This window comes from Echinops telfairi, unplaced genomic scaffold, assembly GCF_000313985.2.
Source record: "Echinops telfairi isolate 266 unplaced genomic scaffold, ASM31398v2 ScPeMD7_3533;HRSCAF=4204_0, whole genome shotgun sequence".
NCBI lineage: Eukaryota > Metazoa > Chordata > Mammalia > Afrosoricida > Tenrecidae > Echinops > Echinops telfairi.
The window spans coordinates 89,727,158-89,747,157 of NW_022107431.1; the positions used below are offsets into that span (position 1 = coordinate 89,727,158).

The 20,000-nt window shown below is 39.6% G+C and overlaps 1 protein-coding gene and 1 non-coding gene across 5 annotated transcripts in view; one reads left to right on the forward strand and one right to left on the reverse strand.

Moving 5' to 3' along the window:
* The first annotated feature begins 2,984 nt into the window (after positions 1–2,984).
* The window catches only part of LOC101641033 (synaptotagmin binding cytoplasmic RNA interacting protein), a 26,659-nt gene continuing 9,643 nt past the window's right edge, over positions 2,985–20,000 (forward strand). For 2 of the 4 annotated variants that reach the window (XM_004696270.3, XM_045294297.1), the window contains exons 1-10: positions 3,059–3,141; positions 4,490–4,649; positions 5,351–5,469; positions 5,581–5,688; positions 7,703–7,816; positions 7,911–8,087; positions 16,352–16,487; positions 17,318–17,523; positions 18,760–18,909; positions 19,380–19,501. In XM_004696270.3, the coding sequence (XP_004696327.1) occupies positions 4,502–4,649; positions 5,351–5,469; positions 5,581–5,688; positions 7,703–7,816; positions 7,911–8,087; positions 16,352–16,487; positions 17,318–17,523; positions 18,760–18,909; positions 19,380–19,501 (1,280 nt within the window). In that variant the 5' untranslated portion in view covers positions 3,059–3,141; positions 4,490–4,501. Of the gene's footprint in view, positions 3,142–4,489; positions 4,650–5,350; positions 5,470–5,580; positions 5,689–7,702; positions 7,817–7,910; positions 8,088–16,351; positions 16,488–17,317; positions 17,524–18,759; positions 18,910–19,379; positions 19,502–20,000 lie in introns of all 4 variants that reach the window. The other 2 variants (XM_004696268.3, XM_045294298.1) reach the window with 2 other exon arrangements.
* Positions 9,945–10,078, reverse strand: LOC115871102. Its single transcript, XR_004047086.1, has one exon. It is a non-coding gene; the product is annotated as a small nucleolar RNA SNORA42/SNORA80 family (small nucleolar RNA).

Below are 20,000 nucleotides of genomic sequence, written 5' to 3' on the forward strand. Positions count from 1 at the left end.
TCCCCCCTCATTCACTATGGTAAGATTTTTTTTGTTCTGATGATGCCTTATACCTGATCCCTTTGACACCTCGTGATCACACAGGCCGATGTGCTTCTTCCATGTGGGCTTTGTTGCTTCTGAGCTAGATGGCTGCTTGTTTACCTTCAAGCCTTTAAGACCCCTGGTGCTATACCTTTTGATAGCCGGGCACCATCAGCTTTCTTCACCACATTTGCTTATGCACCCATTTGTCTTCAGCAATCGTAGTGGTGTAAACACAATGACATAATTTTTTTTTCTTTGATGCCTGATAACTGATCCCTTCGGCACCTCATGATCCTACAGGCTGGTGCGTTCTTTGTTGCTTCTGAGCTAGATGGCCACTTGTTTACATTCAAGCTTTTCAGACCAGAGTTGACTCAATGGCAGTGAGAGGTGCCTGTAAGTCTTGTAAAACCCTATAGGGTATCCAAGTCTGTCATCTTTACAGAAGCAGACTAGGACATTTATTCCGGAGACAGAATTGGTGGGCTTAACTCAGGTGGCAGTGGAAGAGAAGGAAGTACCCTGGATTACTTCCAGGGTTTTAGCAAATGTTGTTTGATGGATGCAGGGAGTATTTATTGAGATGGGAACACTTGGGAGATAGCAGATTAGGGGGAGATTATCTCTTTGGGTTTGAAATGCTGATTTGGTGTGCCTGAGGGCCCACATAAAAAGGAATTAGTGGTCAAGTAGAGCTGAAGATCTTAACTGGGGTGTTTTTTTGGTGATTTGGGATTCAGATTGCCTAGCCAGATGTATTTTATGAACAATTTTGAAAACCAACCACCAAACAAACCAAACCCACTGCCATGAACTGAGTCCCACTCATAACGACTTCATAGTTTCTGAGACTATAGGTTTTTATGGGGTCAATCTATCTTCCTTCTGCGGAGGGGAGTTTGATCACCAGGAAGGTAAAAATAAAATGTCTTGTTTGTATGGTTTTCTTATTTTCGTTCTTTGCTTAATTCACATTGTTGTGAATCTAGCTAGAGACAACAGAGTAGAACTAGACCCTGACATTTTCTCATTTATGATCTTTATGGCATCAGATCACCCAAACTCTGCTGTAGCATGGCTGGTGGGGCTCAAACAACCAACCTTTTGGTTACCAGGTACCCCGTGAACTATGGTTTATAGTATTTTTATGATATTTCATTTAAACCAGTATTCAGGACATTTGAACTGTATATACACTAAAATTCCTTTTGCTGTAAGAGCTGAGTACCATATCAAGTGTATGTTTGATATGAAATGCTTTTATATCTGGAGTGCTCTGATCTTTGTTCAACAGGCAGGCTAGCTAGTATGGTTGGTTAAGTCATTTATATTTTGCTCCAGGTTCCTATGAAAACAAATAGGCAATTTTTATACTTTGAAAAATGCTCATCTAACTTTTTCTTTAGCCACTGGTTATTGACATTGCATTGGTCTCATTTGAAGAACCAGTAGTTTTTAAAAAGAAGGCTGGCTTTTAATGGACAGTACTATGATTTTTTTATTACAGCCTCAATGGGTAAAATTAGTATCCATATCGTGTCGGAAACTCAAATGGCTTTGTCTTCCATGTACTTAATAAACGGTTACAAAGGAAATGTCACTTCACATAAATCTTAGTAGCCAAGTTTTTGGGAAGAGAAACACGCTATTTTCCTTACCGTTGCTCTAATCACGCAGCTCGTGCTGCACGGAGTTGCTCAAACTGTGCGAGGAGGAAGCCCAGAACTGCTTAAAAGGCCAGGGAGTGAAGCGATGGATTGCACAACCCTTCACCACGGGGCGGTTTCGCTTCCAAATCTGGCCTTCGCGTCAACCCCAGGAGAGCAGCACGTCGTAGCTTCCCTGAAGCCAACCCGGTCCCCTCAAAAGCAGTCAGGCTTTTCGTGCCCAAGGTTCGGGCACTCCACCCCACCCAGACCACGGTTCTGGTGCAGCAGGCGAGGCGTGCGGGCACCGACTCCTCGGCGAGCCCATTGTCTGCCTAGGGTAACCGGTTCTTCCTCGGGCAACTCCAACACCCGAGACCTACCGGCCGGTGGCGAATTTAAGAGTCCGCTCGTATCGGCGCCAATCCCCTCCCCTGCGGCCCCATTGTCTGCCTCGCCCCGCCCCGGGGGACACGTGCGCCTGCAGCTTCCCGAGCGAGCACATCGCGGCGCGGACACCGCCTGAAACGGCTGCGCGGCCGCCGTGCCGGGGGCGGGGGACGGGCGCGCACCGACCGGTGGGTGCCCTCCGCGAAGCTCCGGGCGGGACCCGCGCCCCCTGCCTGGTGCTCTGCCCGTTCCGGGCGGCAGCTCTGTGGGGGAGGCGTGCGCGTGGTGCTGCTGTGGGGGTGGGGAGGGGTGGGGTGGGGTAGGAGATGCTTGTCTCCTGACAAAGGAGAACGAGTGGGACACGCTGAGCCGGCCCGCCCCGCCGCCTGAGGGGAGCGGGAGGGGGAGTCGGGAGGGGAAGGGGCGGGCCTTTCATTCACTCTCGGCCCCTCTGCCTCTGCTGGAGCGGAAGGGCGGGGTCTCGCGCCCCCCCCACCAGGTGGTGAGGAGCCAGGGAGGTGGCAGGGCGTGGGGCGGAGCTCTTGGGCGCGCGTCCCGAGACGTATGCTACGTCGTCACGTCAGCGCGGGAGAGAGAAAGAGAGGAGCCGGCTCGGCAGGGACTGGGACGGGACCGGGAGAACGAGCAAGGGTGGGAGCCAGCGAGCGAGCGAGCGAGGAGGGGAACGGCGGCCACTCGTGTTTGAGCGGCCGCGGAGGAAGTGGGGGGAAGGGGCAGGGGGAGGAAGAAGAAAGGCCGAGAGGAGAGGGCAGACGGAGGCTGGAGGTGTAGTGGTAGGGGGAGAGGAGGAGCTGGAGGAAGGCAGGGGCTGAGGCAGTGAGAGAAGCGGACGCGCGAGGGAGGGAAGGGAAAGGGGGGGGGTCACGCGGGGGCGCGCGCGCACCGGGAGCGCGCTCGGAGGCGAGTGGAACTGGATCGGGTTTGCTGCCAGCGGCGTGAGCTTCGGCCGCCATTTTACAACAGCTCCACTCGCGCCGGACACAGGGAGCGGCGAGCACGCGTTTCCCGCAACCCGATTCCTTCGGACAGGATTCCTCCGCCGCAGCTCAACGGGGAGGTAACGACCGCCAGGCTCCGGGTCTGGGACGGGAGCTCCGTGACATTGTGGAGTGAGCTGGAGGAGGGCGGCTCGGGGAGAAACCGGCTTTTCTGGAAAATGGATTCCAAGGGGTAGAGGAGCACGTTGACTGGTGCTGTCTGGGAGTAGGCCGCAGCCCGCGCCGCCACTTCCCTCTGTCCTCCATGTGCTGTCGCCGTTCGGGCTTTGTCTGCAGCGCCCTGGGGAGGAGGCGCCTCCGCCGCCCCGTGGCCCGCCCGGACCGCGAGCGGCGGCGGAGTTGGTGCTGTCGTGGCCGTCGCCGCGGCGCGGGAGTGGGCGGAGAGGAACGGGGCTTGTCCGGCAGGCGCGCGGTAGGCTTGGGTGGTGCTCGGAGCGCCTTCACGCTGCCGACCCCGGCCGGGTGTGAGACTGCTGGCGCCACCGTCGCCGCCGCCCCGACGGGCGACGGGTGGGGGCCTGCCGGTCGCGCCGCGGGTCAGGTCTCGGCCGGGCGGGCCGCCGGGGTCGCCAGCGCCCCGGGAGCGCTTGGGGCGGAGAGCCATGTGTCACGGCGGAGACGGCGGCGCTGGGGGGCGGGGAGAGCCTGTGGCCTGGCGCCGCCGCGGCCTCGCGGTGGAGGAACCCGGTTGTGCTGCTGTTACTGCTTTCTGGGGGCTCCGACGGCGACTTCGAGTTGATGTCGGGAGCCGGTGATGGTCGTCTTGGCTCGGGACTCGGTGGGTTTTCGTTGAAGGAAGTTGTGGGACCGATGAAGGCGCAGCGCACGTGTTTCTAATGGGGCTCCTGGCGGCCGCGGCGGTGAGGCTGCCGCCCTGGGTGCGGAGTCAGGGGCGGGCTTTTGGGTGCGGGGGTGAAGGGTGGAGAAAATGGGTGGTGGGAAGGTAGCTTGTGTGAGCGCTTTGTTCTTCGCAGACTGTTGTTGCTGATCTATAAGCGGCAGGCGGGAAAAGCGCGCACTTTGGGGGTTTACCTTTGAGAGGGACAAGCCCAGTTTGGCTTCCTCCACGTACACACCGCACGCTGTTAGCGGCGCAGCTGCATGTGGCTCGCTGGCGGTCCTGTGCTAATTGGGCTCCATGTGTAATACGGTTCTTCCTAGGGAGTGTTGGCAGGTGAGTCAAGGGTAGTTCTGAGGAAAATCTTGGTGAATTGGACCTTCTGTGCCCTGCGCTCCAAATCTGGCTTGGCAGGCGATAGTGACTTTAAAGTGAGGCCTCTGGAAAGAAAGCGAGGTGCAGACTGGCTCGTGTAGTCAATGGTAGAGAAAGTAAAGATTGGAGCGCTCCTATTGTCCTCTGTTCTCTTTGAAGATTGTAGTTTAATTTTGCTTATTGCGTTTGAACAGATCTCTGGAAACATGGCTACAGAACATGTTAATGGAAATGGTACTGAAGAGCCCATGGATAATACTTCTGCAGTTATCCATTCAGAAAATTTTCAGACATTGCTTGATGCTGGTTTACCACAGAAAGTTGCTGAAAAACTAGATGAAATTTACGTTGCAGGTAAGAACTAACACTTGCAAAGTTACATTATGAAATTTTTCTATTGGATTTCTGGCTTTGAGCTAAAATAGCAACTTTTTGTGGTTTCCAATAAGTGTGGGAACTGGAGTTTTTGACTTGTGATAGTTGCTTAATTCAGCTTTGAACTACAGGTTAAGGTGTATAAGAGGGAGGGAAAAAGGGAGGGACAGGAGCTAAAGGCTGGTTGGTTGACTGGATGGATAGTATATGATTAGCAACAGCTGCTAAATGTTAGGAGCAGGCCATGTGACTTTCTTTGGGGGTATTTTTATAGTAGGATTCTTGTTAAATAACTTGGTAATTGTAGACTTGTACCCAGGCTTTCTTCGTGTGGTAGTTATTTTTTCTAGTGGTATTTGAAGAGTAGAGGTTCACTTGTTAGGCTTGGTACTTTGTTGGTTGGTTTTAGTATTTGTAAGCCTATATATTTCACTGTAGAAATAGTGCTCAGAACTCTTTCTTAGACCCAAACAAGATGAAAGTGGATTCTTTGTAAATGTTGTTGAGGTTCTTAAGAATGTAGTTCAAATGGATAAAGTATGTGTGTTTATTTTGTAGATAAGAGGGCTAGTACATTGGCATATGTATACCTGTATTGGCCTACATGACCTTTTCTAGTAGAAAATGGTTTCCTAAAGTACTGAAACTTGAATAACTAATGATTTCTTTTTCTTCAACAGGGCTAGTTGCACATAGTGATTTAGATGAAAGAGCTATCGAAGCTTTAAAAGAATTCAATGAAGACGGTGCATTGGCAGTTCTTCAGCAGTTTAAAGACAGTGATCTCTCTCATGTTCAGGTAATGTTAATAAGCATTAAAATAATGATTATTTTGAGTAGTTCTTGGTATACCTTGTTTCATTATATGCCAATAGAACTTATTCAATGTTATTGGAAAATATCTTTACAGAACAAAAGTGCCTTTTTATGTGGAGTCATGAAGACTTACAGGCAGAGAGAAAAACAGGGGACCAAAGTAGCAGATTCTAGCAAAGGACCAGATGAGGCAAAAATTAAGGTATGTCTTTTAAGTTTCTTTTTTTTTTTTCCCTTCAGTTTTAAAGTGCTTTGACCTACTTCCTAGCTTTGGCAAATTGTCCTTGAATGTGAAATTAGTACGTGTGTTTATAAGATGTTGAAAGTTAATATAGTTTGTGTTATTGGTATTCTACTTAAAGGATTTAAAGAACTATCCATCATATTGCAGACAGTTTGAAAAGATGCAAGTCCAGGTTGCTGACAGCAGAAATAAACTCCGAGGGGATCGGTTATGCCATTGTAGTGTATAGACATTTAGCTCTTCTTAGTGTTCTTGAGCACCAGGTGAATTTAGAATTTTAACAACACCTTTGCTTTCCATTACTATTAGTATATGGTTATTAGGTTTATTTCTTAGTTTTTATTAGTTATTGAGTGTGTCAATGTTAAATGAAGGAACAAACTGGGAAGAGGAGCATTTTGAAGGGTTTTATTTGTAGAAAAGTAATCTGATTTCAAGAGCTTTTGACTTGGTGAGTTACAGTACATACACATTTTAACTTGGTACTGTTAATACAGTGTGCTCATGAATCCAGGATTATGGGTTAGAAAACCAGTTAATGTAGGGTAGAGAGGTAAGTGGTGCTTTAATTGCCTGGACACGATTGGAAGGTAATATGTTAGAAGTGTTAGATTCATCTATGTTGAGATTTTTTTTTTTGTGAAGCAATCTTATCTGAATTGTTTAAAGTTTAGTTTTTGTGGACTTCAATTTATCTTGGCATCGGAGTTGACTTAAAGCTATAACATGAGGAATTCAAAAATTTGTGGAACAATGGAAATAGAAGATCAGGGAATTTCTTGCTGTAAGACATTAATTGAAAATAGTTTTTGAAATTGATAAAAGGTCAATTTGGATCTGGTAAAGACTAAAGAATCAAAGCTCTTCCGCACAGAGATTACATGTGGCGAAACTGAGAAGATATCCAACTATTGGCTTAATTTATGTGGCAGTCATAGATTAGAATTTCAGTATTGTTACTGAGTGAGCCACAGAAAAAGTTAACTTCATATCCAGTGTATTTTAAAAAATAAAAAGCACATTTTATGCATTTGTGTACCCTTCCCCGGGTCCCCACAATATTCTTTGGTGTTAGTGGGAAATACTGTAGTCACTTTCATTTTTAAGGCTAGGGTGACCCAAATTTTTAAAAATTTTTATAAGTTTTGTTATGTGATTTGGGTTAGTGAGTCTTTTATTTCAAAATTTATCAGCTAGGTATTTGATTGTTAACTGTCATTGAGCCTGACTCGTGTTGACCCTATGCCCTATAGAATAGAATTGCTCCATAGGATTTGACGTAATGTTAGGAAAACACATTACCAGGCATAACCTGGTGAACTACTTCTTTCTAGTACTTTCCCTTGCTTATAAGAAGAGATGAAGGGATAATCATAATTTACTTTGTAAATATGAGTTGTATACATTTTATAAATTCACCTTTAGGAGGCTCAAATATTGAAGTTAAATCCCTTAAAATTTTGGAATGTTTTTAAACCTTTTGACTGTCTTTTGGACTAAACCATGATGTTTTGTGAAACATGTTATTTTTTGCATATTGACAGAATATGTTCTATTTTAGAGTTTGAGATTTAGTGTAGTAAGTGTAATTTCTATGAAGTTTAATGTTGATAAAATGCTTTGAATGGGGTGTGTACCTATGAATGGAATACTTGGTGCTTAGTGGGTTATAAATTTAGATGTGAAAGAAGTTATTTATTTAGCTCCTTCCTGAAGAGGAGGAGTGCTACTCTGAAGAGATCTAAACACCAAATTAGATGGGAATGTTTTTTAGGAGACGTGGCAGTACTAGACCCTACCTTCAAAATTGTTGATGGTTTTAATTTTTTTTACTAGGCACTAGAGATCTATTTATGGGGAATGTTGCCAAAACTAATTGGGAAGATTTGAACAAGATTGACTTGAACTACTAACTGCATGCATATGGTCTTGTGAATTAAAAAATGTATTAACGACAGATGAATTTTTCAAGGCACTCTTGGAAAGAACAGGCTACACACTTGATGTGACCACTGGACAGAGGAAGTATGGGGGACCGCCTCCAGATTCCGTTTATTCAGGTCAGCAGCCTTCTGTTGGCACTGAGGTAAAGAAAATAAAATTTGTACCTTTTGTAGTTAATGCACAAGTGTCTACTTAAAATTTCCATGGTTTTTACTTCATATTATTTTGATTTACAGATATTTGTGGGGAAGATCCCAAGAGATTTATTTGAGGATGAGCTTGTTCCACTGTTTGAGAAAGCTGGGCCTATATGGGATCTTCGTTTAATGATGGATCCTCTTACTGGTCTCAATAGAGGTTATGCGTTTGTCACTTTTTGTACAAAAGAAGCAGCTCAGGAGGCTGTTAAACTGGTAAGGTTTTTCCTTTTCAATTTTCATATTTGTTGTTTATGCTGTTTTTCCCCTTATTGTGCTTGAAGGTTAACCAGAACTCTTGAAGTGCTGACAAGTTAGTGTCATAACATGTTGTCTAAGCACACATATACTCAGGATCAAGAAGAAAGTGGGGTAGAAATCCTAGCATTCAATGAAATATCGGGCTTGGTGATTTTAATTTATAGATATGAAAAAATGTAAGAAAGTGACAGCTAGGGCTCTTAATAGTTTCTGTGCACATCCCTTTTCTTTAAAAGTCTTAAAGACTTACAGATTATATATTTTTGGTTAATGAAATAGTTTTTGTAGCGAGTGGCCTAGGTTAAAATATCCCACATTTAAAAAAGAGATTATTAATGTTTCTAATTATGGCTTAATTTAATGTAAATTAATTAGATTCCCTTTAAATGAATTTTCATTCAAGTGGTTTCTCTATTATTGTTGAGGATGCCAATTTCAACCTGTGAAATATACCAAAAAAACATAACAGAAGGGGCCTTTATAGATAATTCATTAAAGCATATATGTAGTCATTTTGCTTATCTGCCTCAAATTTAAAACCTCAAGACTGATTTTAACTCCTTTCTCGCCATCAGATCTATCACTTCATTTTAAGGCAAACCCGAAGGAGATAAAAATGAAAGGGTAGTTTATCTTGCTGTTCTGTGTTGCATGAATTTCTGTGTTGGTATGTGGAATTGGATGATGGAAAGGTTTGACATGGAAAATTATGCTTAAGTGAATAGGAATTTCGAAGTTTTGGTGTTTCTTTTTAAATCATGGCTAATGCTTCCTCTTTTAGGGAGTGCAGCTCTTTAAAATTTGAGGTGTGTCAAACTTTAGATTCAGCAATTCAGATTAAGAGCTCTTAGAGATTGAGAAAGGTGTTTTAGAAAACATCTAGTTTAATATCCTATAAAAAATACACTTGACTAAAGTTACAATCAAATAATGATAAGTTTTGATGTGGAAATGAAAATATGGAAGTTAATGGACTATCTTACTATGTAGTCAGTGAGGTCGGACTCTTAGGTATTCTGTTTAATGAATATTTAGTTTTATAAATAATGACTTGTGTATTAACACTTTTAAAAGGAAACATTAAACTGACATTTGTAAGCCACTAAATTCTCAGAACAACAGTAGGTTGTTGGAATTATTTCTAAATTCTAGAATCATGGTAATTATAGATCAATAATCAAAGTTGCTGTATATTCTTGTAACAGTGATTTTGAATGACTGCAAGTACACATTAGGAAATATGTTTAAGTTTGGGCAATTGCTGTGGTTTATAAATTATCTGGAAAACCAAAATTGTAATAGGCTGCTTAGGGTTTTAATCTTAGTAACATAGTTTTTTAACTAATGCTGAAACTTTATAGATAAATAAACAGCCTCTTAATTGGTCTAGGGACTAATTCTTTTTTTAAAAAATGTCTCTGTTGTGACCTGAACCTATTTCTAGGGGCTTACTGTATATACTTGAGTATAAGCCGATCCTGAATATCCGCCAAGGCACCTAATTATTTTTTATTTTATGTTTGGTAGTGTTTTCAAAAATTTTTTTATTTCATTTTTAATTTTTTTTGGTAGTGTGTTTTTAATACCTTGTATTTGGGCTCTTAAGTTTGCCCCCCCCTTTTTAAAAAATTGATGATCATTATAGTTCTAGGGTTTATATTTAAGCCTTTAGACTATCTTGGTTCATTTTTTTATATGGTGAGATATATAGTCATGTTTCATTCTTTCTCAGGTGGAGATCCAATTTTCCCAGCACATTTGTTGAAAAGACTTTCTTTTCCCCATGTATTTAATATTTATTTATTTATTTTTCACTGTGCAACCCGCTTCAGTGCCTTAAGCCCACCGGGTAAAGCCAGGCAATGGTTCAGGGTGACAGTTTGCTTTGGCATGGGACACTGTGAGAGGCCCAGGGGACCGGACCTGCCACAAATCCAAACCCATGCACTGAGGCACCTAATTTTACCACAAAAACTGCATTAAAAATGTGCTGAAAAATTCAGTTTATACTCGAGTATGTATGGTAGTTTTTTTAGTACCTGATAAACAGGAGGCTTTGTTTGGTGGTGGATTTTTAAAAGATAGTCCCAGTGGTAATAGCATATGTGGTATCTTGAAAGTAGCAGTATTGTTTTCAGATTATACTTTATTTTGGCAGAATCAGTTTCAGAACTACTGGTGGTATTACTCTGACTGACTAGGCTTATGGTGATAATGGGATTGGGAGATTAGTCTTTAATACAGTGTTAACGGGCTAGGTTCTTGAGGAAATAAAAAACTCAAGTTGATTTTTTTGGTGTGTTTTACTACTTTGTATTTGTGGAATTGAGTATCCTCCCTATAGTGTTCAGGGCATTTCTTTCAAGGGAGCATTTTTGAAGCACATTTTAGAATATCTTTTGTATAGTTCTATCCGAGGTGAATTTTTATATAAGAAAGTTGGAAGGGTTACTATAGAAGGCTTATTTTGCAGTATTTATAGAGCAGAAGATTGAAGCACCTTCTGATGTAGCGAAAAAATTTGCTCTACATTAAACAGATTGTATTAAACATTCAGATTGGATTTAGATTTTAATTACCTATAAAAATGGATTAATTGGGGTTATCAGCTGAAGAAGCATGAAATTAAGGCAACTAAACTTAAGTGACCCTGTCTTCAGCAAATATTTGCCTGGTATTTTGGGACATTAAAAAACTTCAACGTTAAAATTATATTAAGCCTAGGAAGTAATTTCTAGATTTGTTAAAGACAGCGCCATTCAAGTGCTTGTGTTAAAGGACAAGACTTGTGCTAAGTTCTACATTATTGTTTTAAAATGCCATTACATCCCTTCAAGGTAAGTGGAATTGCCTTTATTCTGCAGATGAGCAAAAAAGCTAGAATGACATGCCCAGGCATGTACCTTAGTTTGCTATCAGGTTTGTTTAGCTTGAGTGCTTATTGAAAACTATAAAACCAAATCAAACCAGTTGCTTTTGAGTTGATTCTGACTCATGGCAACCCCATGTGTTTCAGAGTAGAACTGTGATCCATAGGGTTTTCAGTGGCTGTGACCTTTTGGAAATAAATTGCCCGGATTTTCTTCTGAGGTGCCTGCCTCTGGGTGGATTCGAACTGCGGCCTTTCGGTTAGTAGCCGAGTATTTAACCATTTGCACCACATCTTCTATTGTTTGCTTCTATTGTTAACTAGGTGTACTTTAAGCCAGCAATATGAAATAAATGTCACCAAGTTGTCTGATTTTTCTTTTTAATTTAAAAAATTTAAAGCTTTATGGTGGTTTCAGGATAGTGACAAAAGGAGCTCAGGAAGTATGTTTTACAAAATCTTTTGACATATTACCACATTACCATCTTCATTGCTACCATGCTAGATTACTGACAGTCCATCTGAGTATCCATTTCTTTATAGTTTACCACTTACCAGCTTGGATCTGGTTCCATTTTCCATGCTGAAACTAATGGCCTTCAAAGGAGGGCATATCTGATTCATCTCTTGCTTACCTTTCTCCTCACCCTTCCACCAAAAAATAAACTTTGTGTCCATCTCAGCTTTTTCCTGCTGTTTGTTTTTTTCAAGCATGTCTTCCCATTAGTGTTACCAGTCAGGTATTCTTAGGTTTTTTCTGAGTTTCAGTGGTCCACCCTACAGGAATCATGATGGAACACAATTAGAAAAGAAAGCTAAGATTTACTTGATTCTTGACTGTGTACATTGATTGCTTATCTCTTCCAGTCATACTATGAGCTATCTCCCATTCTGCTTTGTATCTCCAACGTGTATAGAACACTGCCATTGCATAGTAGATGCTGAGTAAGTGGCTGGCTGAGTACCACCATCTGGTACATCTATTTATGACACAAGAATTTCTAACATTCCTATCTAGTTCTTTGGATGCTAGCTGTCAGGTCAGCAATTTGTCTCCACCAATCTCTTTGCAGGAAAAAGATGAGGTTTTCTGCTCTGCGAAAGATTGACAGCCTCGGAACACCCAAAGGGGCAGTTCTGCTCTGTCCTCTAGGGCTCCTGTGAGTCGGAATTGACTTGATGGCAGTTGGCTTGGTCTGGTTTTAAGTTTATGTAGCTCCAAGTCCCATTTTGCTATTTGTAAGCTACAAAGCTTCTGTTTGTAATTATTTTGTGCTATCATGAGGTAAACTTATTGGGGATTAACAGGTGATGAGGTTGCCCCCCTCCTTCTTGGGCATTATTTGGCAAATACAAGGGTAAATAAAAAAGTATTGCTACATGGATTCCAATTTCTTTGAAAGTAGCATGGGCTGTCTGAGGAAACTTTCCTTGGGAAACCTTACCCCATCTACCCTACAATCTCGATGTTGCCCCAAACCCAACATTTTAAAAAGAATTCAAATTAAATTTCTCCAAGTTGATTTGACTTGGTGTGACTCAAAGAGCATAGAGTTCTTGGGAATTAAAGAGGTGGAAACACTGCCTTCAGTACTGTATAGACTAGATTAGATCGGAAGATATATTGAAAATCAAATATTTTGATACTCAGAGTTTGATACTTTTGCTTAATAAAGGTTTCTGTGATTTTTTTTTTTAAGGCAGTATTTTTTGACTTGCCTGAGTATGTCTGATTGTTAGTTGCCTTTAAGATCGGGAGCAAGGTGTTTATGCATTTTTGTTGTGTACTATTGGTATTTCAGCCGAGAGCCAGTGGTGCAGCTGTGCCTGTGATAGCTCTGTATAATGGAAATAACCTGCTGAAATTGCTGTTAGTACCTGTTAACACATACATGACTACTGAATGGTTTTTTAAAGTGCATGGAAGAAATCCTTGACTTTAATAAAATTTTTCCATGCACTTTTTGATTTAGTAGGGACCAGTGGTGGTGAATTTATAGGACTTATGAACCTAACTACAATAAAAATTGTAAGCAACTGATGCAAAGTAAAAAGGATTTAAATGCATTGCCATGTAGGGTTGAGTGAGGCAGTGAAGAAAATAGATAAATTGAATGGAAACAATGCTAGGTGTGAGTAGGAGTTAAAAATTTAAGTTTAGAGACTTCCTGTTGGGGGCATGGTGTTAATGACAGAAGAATGTAGGATACTTGACAAGAACAAGAACAAAAGACCCAAGAGAATGTCAGCAATAGGATGAAGAAAGGTCAAAGATGAATTGGTAAATTATAGCCTATCAGTGATATACTACAGGCTCTTTCTGTTCCACTTTATGTCAGTGACTTGAATGCGGACACTGTTGGACAGTTCTTTAGGAATTTGGTGATTGGAAGGTGCATGAGATAATTGTGAAAAAATCAGGATCTAAAAGGGGAAGGGGAAGATGGTTCACATTCAGCTTGCTGGAATTGAGTTAGGACAAATGTTGAGTTCTGTACACAATCAATTTAACAAGTGAATTATAAGCTGAGTGTGAACCAGCATGATATGATTGCCAAATAAGCTAAATATATGGACTATATGCAGTACGGCATGCAGTCTAGAAGTAGATCAACAAGTGTCTAGTGGGTTTTCCTTAGTAATGTCTACATCTATAATACTTATGTTGGGAATGTCACTCTTTGCGTTAGGGACACTTCTTTGGAGACACCATAATTTGCTTATGCCTGTGAGGGAATAATTAGGCAAACATAGACAAGTGAGTGGAAGTATAAGAAGTACTGTCAGTTTGGGAGAGAAAGTAGATTTATTTATTTTTTTGTCCTGCAAAAGGTAGAAATAGAGATCTGGTAGGATTTTTAGGGATGTAAATTTTGGCTCAGTTTGAAAAAACAAAACAAGCAAGCAAGCAAACAAATGAAAAATAGGAACTTAATGAGTGCTTAAAAGTGAAGTGACAGGATTGTGGGGAATAGTGCTTATTGCAACTATTAGAAATGTTAGGAATGAACAACCTTTTCTGGATCAGATTCTAAATCTCTAAGATTGTGGAATTTGTAGCGATTTTTTCATATACTATGAAGGGAGAATAAATTTTTGAGCCTTGTGTTAAGAATATTACAGATTATAAAATTATTTTGGTATTCTTAAATACTGAAGCTGTATAGATGTTGGAAGTTAATCTTTTTTGCTTAATCTCATCAGTTATGGCTCTTAACCAGAAAGATGGATTTCTAAAACTTAATTTTTTAACATCTAGGCCCACCTTCCTAGCATTGGAAAGACTTTTTCACCTTTTTAATCTTTGTTTTATTTTGATACAGCGTAATGTCCTATGGCATTTTAGCTTTTGTGGTATTCTTACTACTGTTAAGTAGAAGCGCCATTAACTCTCAGGACTTTTTAAAAAATACAGTTAATAGTTTTTTTATATATATACATTCCCAACCATCTAATTCACCTTAATCCAACTGCTGAAAGAGCTTATTTTGGATCTTAGGTGGTAGATTGGTATTAATTATTAAAGAATTAGAAACATTAAGTAAATCAGGTATACGCATGAACTCCAAATGCACAGGCTTCAAAAACTTTATAAATGAAAAGGAATTTTCCACAAACTTTTGAAGCCTCCTCATACATCTAAATACATACTCGTAAGCATTGATTAAGGAAATAGTTATTTCCAGTTATAAGATGCCCGAAATGATTACTTTATTCCTGGGGTATCTTAAATTCATATGGGAGTTCATTTATTCCTTATAGGTCACATATAAAGGACTTCAGAAAGTTCATAGAAAAATAGGATGAAAAAAATTTTTTTCTCAACTATATGAAGTCCCGGTGTACATAAATTCTTTGCGAAAACAGTCTATGGCCGATTTCTCAACTTTCACACTACTGAAATTTCAGATTGGATGATTAATTGTTGGTCATCAGACCTGTGTGTTTTTTTGATACGTGGAAGAATCTGTCCTCTGCCTACTAGATTTCCAGTATACTCTCCCTCCTTTGGGGCTCCTGTTCAGAACTGTTGGTCTGTGTTATCACAGGACATTTTAAAATTTAATTTTTTACCTTTGTAAGACTTGGGGGTTTCTGAAAATTTAGGATCACATACCTCTTTGTGAGTGTGTGTATAAATACATTTATTGTTTGCATCTCTGGTGTAAATGTAGAGAAATGGGGATGAGTCTAGCATTAGTTAATATATAGCCAGTAATTTGATTGTAACCAGAAGCTGAGTCAGTGGGGAAGTAAATGTGAAACTGTTTTGAATGGAGCTAGATGTTTGAACTTAGTATTTGACAGTATAATAATACTAAAGTAGAGAAAGCAGATGGGAGGAATTGAGGACTGTTTCTGGTGTTGTTATGTTTTCCTCTGTTATACCTTTTATAGCTGTGAGAGTGGGAATAATCAGTGCAGGGTAATTTTGTATTTTTGTTTGTATAGCTCCAGTTGTATATACATACAAAATAGATTATAGGGCACCTGGAAAGCAGATGGCTGGAGAATTATTGCTACTGTGGCTGCCATCTATATATATGTATATATATTAAAAATCCCACTGCCATCCAGTTGATTCCAAAACAGAGTGACCCTATTAGAGGGTTTATAAAGAGCGACCCTATTAAAGGGCTTAAAACTTTAAAGGAGCGGACAGCTTCATCTTACCTGCTGTGGAGATAGGCTGGTAGGTTTGAACCACCGAGACTCTGCAGTTAGTGCCTAGTCCACAGCACCACCACTATTGTCTCTCTTGTTCATAACTTAATTTGTAGTCATGTTGAAAATGAAATGGGACTGGAGCAGATTCATAATAAGATGCTCTTCTTTTAGGCTTAAAAATTAATGAAGCTAGATTCTCATTTAGTGCACCTTCTCAAGAGGGAGATGGGAACGCTGATTGAGAAGTTTGTTAATTAAGCAGGCAGAATGTGCTATTGGAATGGAATCATTTTACCTTGTTTGAGTGTAATAAGTTGATAGAATGAATTAGAGGTTAAGGTATTAGAATTGAACAGTCTTAAAATTTGAACTTGTGTCTGTAGTCATGAGTCTTTGTCAAGTTTTCTATATTCTAAGAGGATTCACCACCAAAATCCCCATTTGACTCATCAATGTTTGTTAAGTGTTATGTCAGTATTTATCTACTAGGCTATATATACACCTTCTATCGTACTTTATGGTGAATTATGTCTTAAAAGACAACAAACAGTATGTGATAAGACTTGAAATTTTGTTAAAGGTTTTGCTTTTTTGTATGGATTTGCATATCTTGTTTGATAAGCATTTACAATGGGGTATTATAAGTAATTTAAAAACAAGGCACTTTTTTTCCCCCTTTTAGTATAATAATCATGAAATTCGTTCTGGAAAACACATTGGTGTCTGCATTTCTGTGGCCAACAACAGGCTTTTTGTGGGCTCTATTCCTAAAAGTAAAACCAAGGAACAGATTCTTGAAGAATTTAGCAAAGTAACAGGTAAGTTGGATTTATTTGAAAGTCGGTACAACTTACAATGAAGATTATAACATACTACCAAGTAGTGACTGAAAGGCTACATTTATTGAATCCTTTCTACGAAATTTTGAGGTGGATAACACCATTTGGAGCTAAGGTTAACTAACAGTCACAATGAGGAGACATAACTTGCTGAAGGTTATACAATTGATGAATGTAGCGCTGAGGTTTAAATTCAGTCTGTGCTGATCTTAGTTCAGATTTCCCATTTTTGACAGTTTCTTTGTCATGGTTCTAGGTGTTGGAAATATTTTTATCTAACCTAGAATTTTTGGTAAATTACCAGTCTAGTACACGGTTCAAGAACGTTTGCTATTCTTAATTAATATACCCCCTCCCATTTTCATTTTAATATGGTTATTTCAGCCTAGAAAAGTAGGATTAAAAAAATTAGTGTTTATCTGCATAATAAGTTTTAAAGATGTTGGGCAATATGATTTGAATTCGAATGCTGTTTTCCTGAAACAATTAGATAAGGATTTTTGTTGAGCTTCATGATTTGATTAATGGAAGCCAAATAAAATAGACCTTAGATTAATTAAAAATCATTTTTTCCCCATAGGATCTTTGTTGGGAAAGCTTCATGGTGTAAGATACATTAATTATATATTGATAAAAGAGTAATATGGGTCCACGTAAATAATCTGGACCCGCTTTATAAAGTCCCTTGTATAAATAGAGGCGGTCATTGAAGAAAAGAAATTGGTCTTAATTTTGATAATGAGGTAGTATCTTAGAAGAATAAATTCTTCGTTTCAACTAATTTCCTTGGAATGGTTATTTATTTTCAGAGGGCCTTACAGATGTCATTTTATACCATCAACCGGACGACAAGAAAAAGAACAGAGGCTTTTGCTTTCTTGAATATGAAGATCACAAAACAGCTGCTCAGGCACGGCGTAGGTTAATGAGTGGTAAAGTCAAAGTCTGGGGAAATGTTGGAACTGTTGAATGGGCTGATCCTATAGAAGATCCTGATCCTGAGGTTATGGCAAAGGTAAGGCGTAATAATCAGGTAAAATATTTGAGGGAGCAGTAGAATGACTCGAAGAGATGGAGGAAAAACTTAGGAAAATTGTTATTGTTTTTTTTTACAAACTGTATATTTGAAGGTGGGAGAAGTGCTCTTCACTAAAGAATTAGAGCCACGTGCCAGAAATACCATGTACTTGGAAAGTGAATGTGTAGAGATTTATTCTCGAATATTTAGCTATGCTTGTGAAATCTTGTGATTAAATAGCCTACGTTTTGATCGCATTTTTATATAGATTTTAAGAGCATTTGTTTGTGAGAATGGTGTCAGTAGTGAGCGAGCATGCTTTTGTATAAAAGTTCTAGTCCTAAAAATAGTGGCCTTAGCTGAGCTGCTACAGTTAAAAGGTTTAGCTATTATTAGGTACCCTGCTTCAGCAGTCAGTTGAGACACCCTGTGAGAACAAACATCTCTTGAGTCAACATTTTCACTAGTGCTGTTTGCAGTTTGTTCTACCTTTTGTCTTTCTCTTTAAACATCCCCTTTTAGTGGTTATAAGTTGGGTGTCAAACATCACCAGTTAAATAAGGGGAGTGTGAACAACCAGGATTACTATGAATATTGTTAAAAGGATTTATTTCTTCTGATCTCATTTGGCTTGACACTTTAGTTAATTCAGTTATTTTAAGTATTTAGGAGGGGCATGATAGTGTTTCTTAGCCAAAAGCACAATTGTAATTGTGCTTTGAGGAGATTTCGTGATCGAAAGAAAATTTATCATGCCAATATTTTGTGCCCACTATTGTTACAGATTTAATTTGCGAACTTCTGTTATGGGTTAAAATTTAACTAGCTATCTGAAAAGATGTGGCATTCACATGGTTAGGAAACAATCCTTCCCATAATCACTAATTTACTAAAAACTACCAAGCATACATTACTGTTGTGTTGTGGTTCAGATTCATAATGGAACTAAAGGCTAGAATAGAATAACACCCATAGTTTTGCAGGCTGTAATCTTTGTGGGAGCAGACTACCTCATCTCCCAAGAGCAGCTAGTGGGCTGCACCATCTACCTTTAAATTATCTGCCCAATCCTTATCTTACTGTGCTATTAGGGCTTCTAGTAAGGACCTAGTCCCTTGATAATATTTTGATGGGTTGTAGTTCCCCTTTATAAGATGTAGGGGAGAAGGTGAAGAAGTCTGATTTGTTGAAATGAGTCGTTGGAAATATTCAGTTTCTGCTTTTTAATTTCAGGTAAAAGTTTTGTTTGTACGCAACCTTGCCAATACTGTAACAGAAGAGATTTTAGAAAAAGCATTTAGTCAATTTGGGAAACTGGAACGAGTAAAGAAACTAAAAGATTATGCTTTCATTCATTTTGATGAGCGAGATGGTGCTGTCAAGGTAAATATGTGGGAAATTACAGGCATCTAAATACATTTATTTTGTCATCTTAGAATCAATATTTTAAAAGTGGATGGAAACAGAAAACATCCAGACACGCTAAGCTCTCTTTATAAGCTGGCTACCAAGTCACTTTTGTCTCCTGGGTCTCAGTAAGAGCTGTGCTCCATAGGGTTTCCATTTGCTGGTCTTTCTCAGAAGTAGATAGGGCAGGCTTTTGTTTCTAGACACCTTAGGGTGCTCAAAAGTTTTTTGATGAGCAGCTGAGGAAGTTAATTGCTTGCACCACCCCTAGTCTGCTAACTTATTTTATAACCTTAGTTTATTTGATAAGGCTAAAAAATAGTTGAAGAGTTAGAGCTGTGAATAAAATTGGAACTTAGTAACTTAATTCATCTTTCATTAATGGTAGGTGGTTAAATCATCTTGAAAGACTTATTTTAATATTGATCAAAACCTTATTTTTTAAGGCTATGGAAGAAATGAATGGCAAAGACTTGGAGGGAGAAAGTATTGAGATTGTTTTTGCTAAACCACCTGATCAGAAAAGGAAAGAAAGAAAAGCGCAGAGGCAAGCAGCAAAGAATCAAATGTAAGTGAAATTTATGTATATTTTTTATGTTAGTACATTAGCTGGAGAATAGCAGTCCCTCAGACTTGTTAAAAAATTTTGCCATACCTATTCCATAACCTTTTAAAGAAGATTTGAAAACTTTGATACCTGAAGAAATACCAAGGTCTTCCAATGGTTACCAAACTCTTGATACCATGTTTGTGAAAAATAATTATCTAAATTATTGGAATTTTGTTTAAATAAAATCAATCCAGCATGTTATTATGTTGACAGGAAGTTCTTGAAAATGTCTTTTACCTGTTAGCCATTGAAAAACCTTAACTATACCTGGTTATAGTAGAGAGCTTTATTCTCAGAGGATATTAAACCTCAGTTAATGAGAAACTGCTCCTTTTGTATATAAACAAGGGCTTCCATATTAATACACAGTGTCAATTGCCACTCCATAAGATTACATATGCTAGACATGAGTTTTGAAATAGGAAACGAGGTTATAACTAATAAGCAACTAATGTAT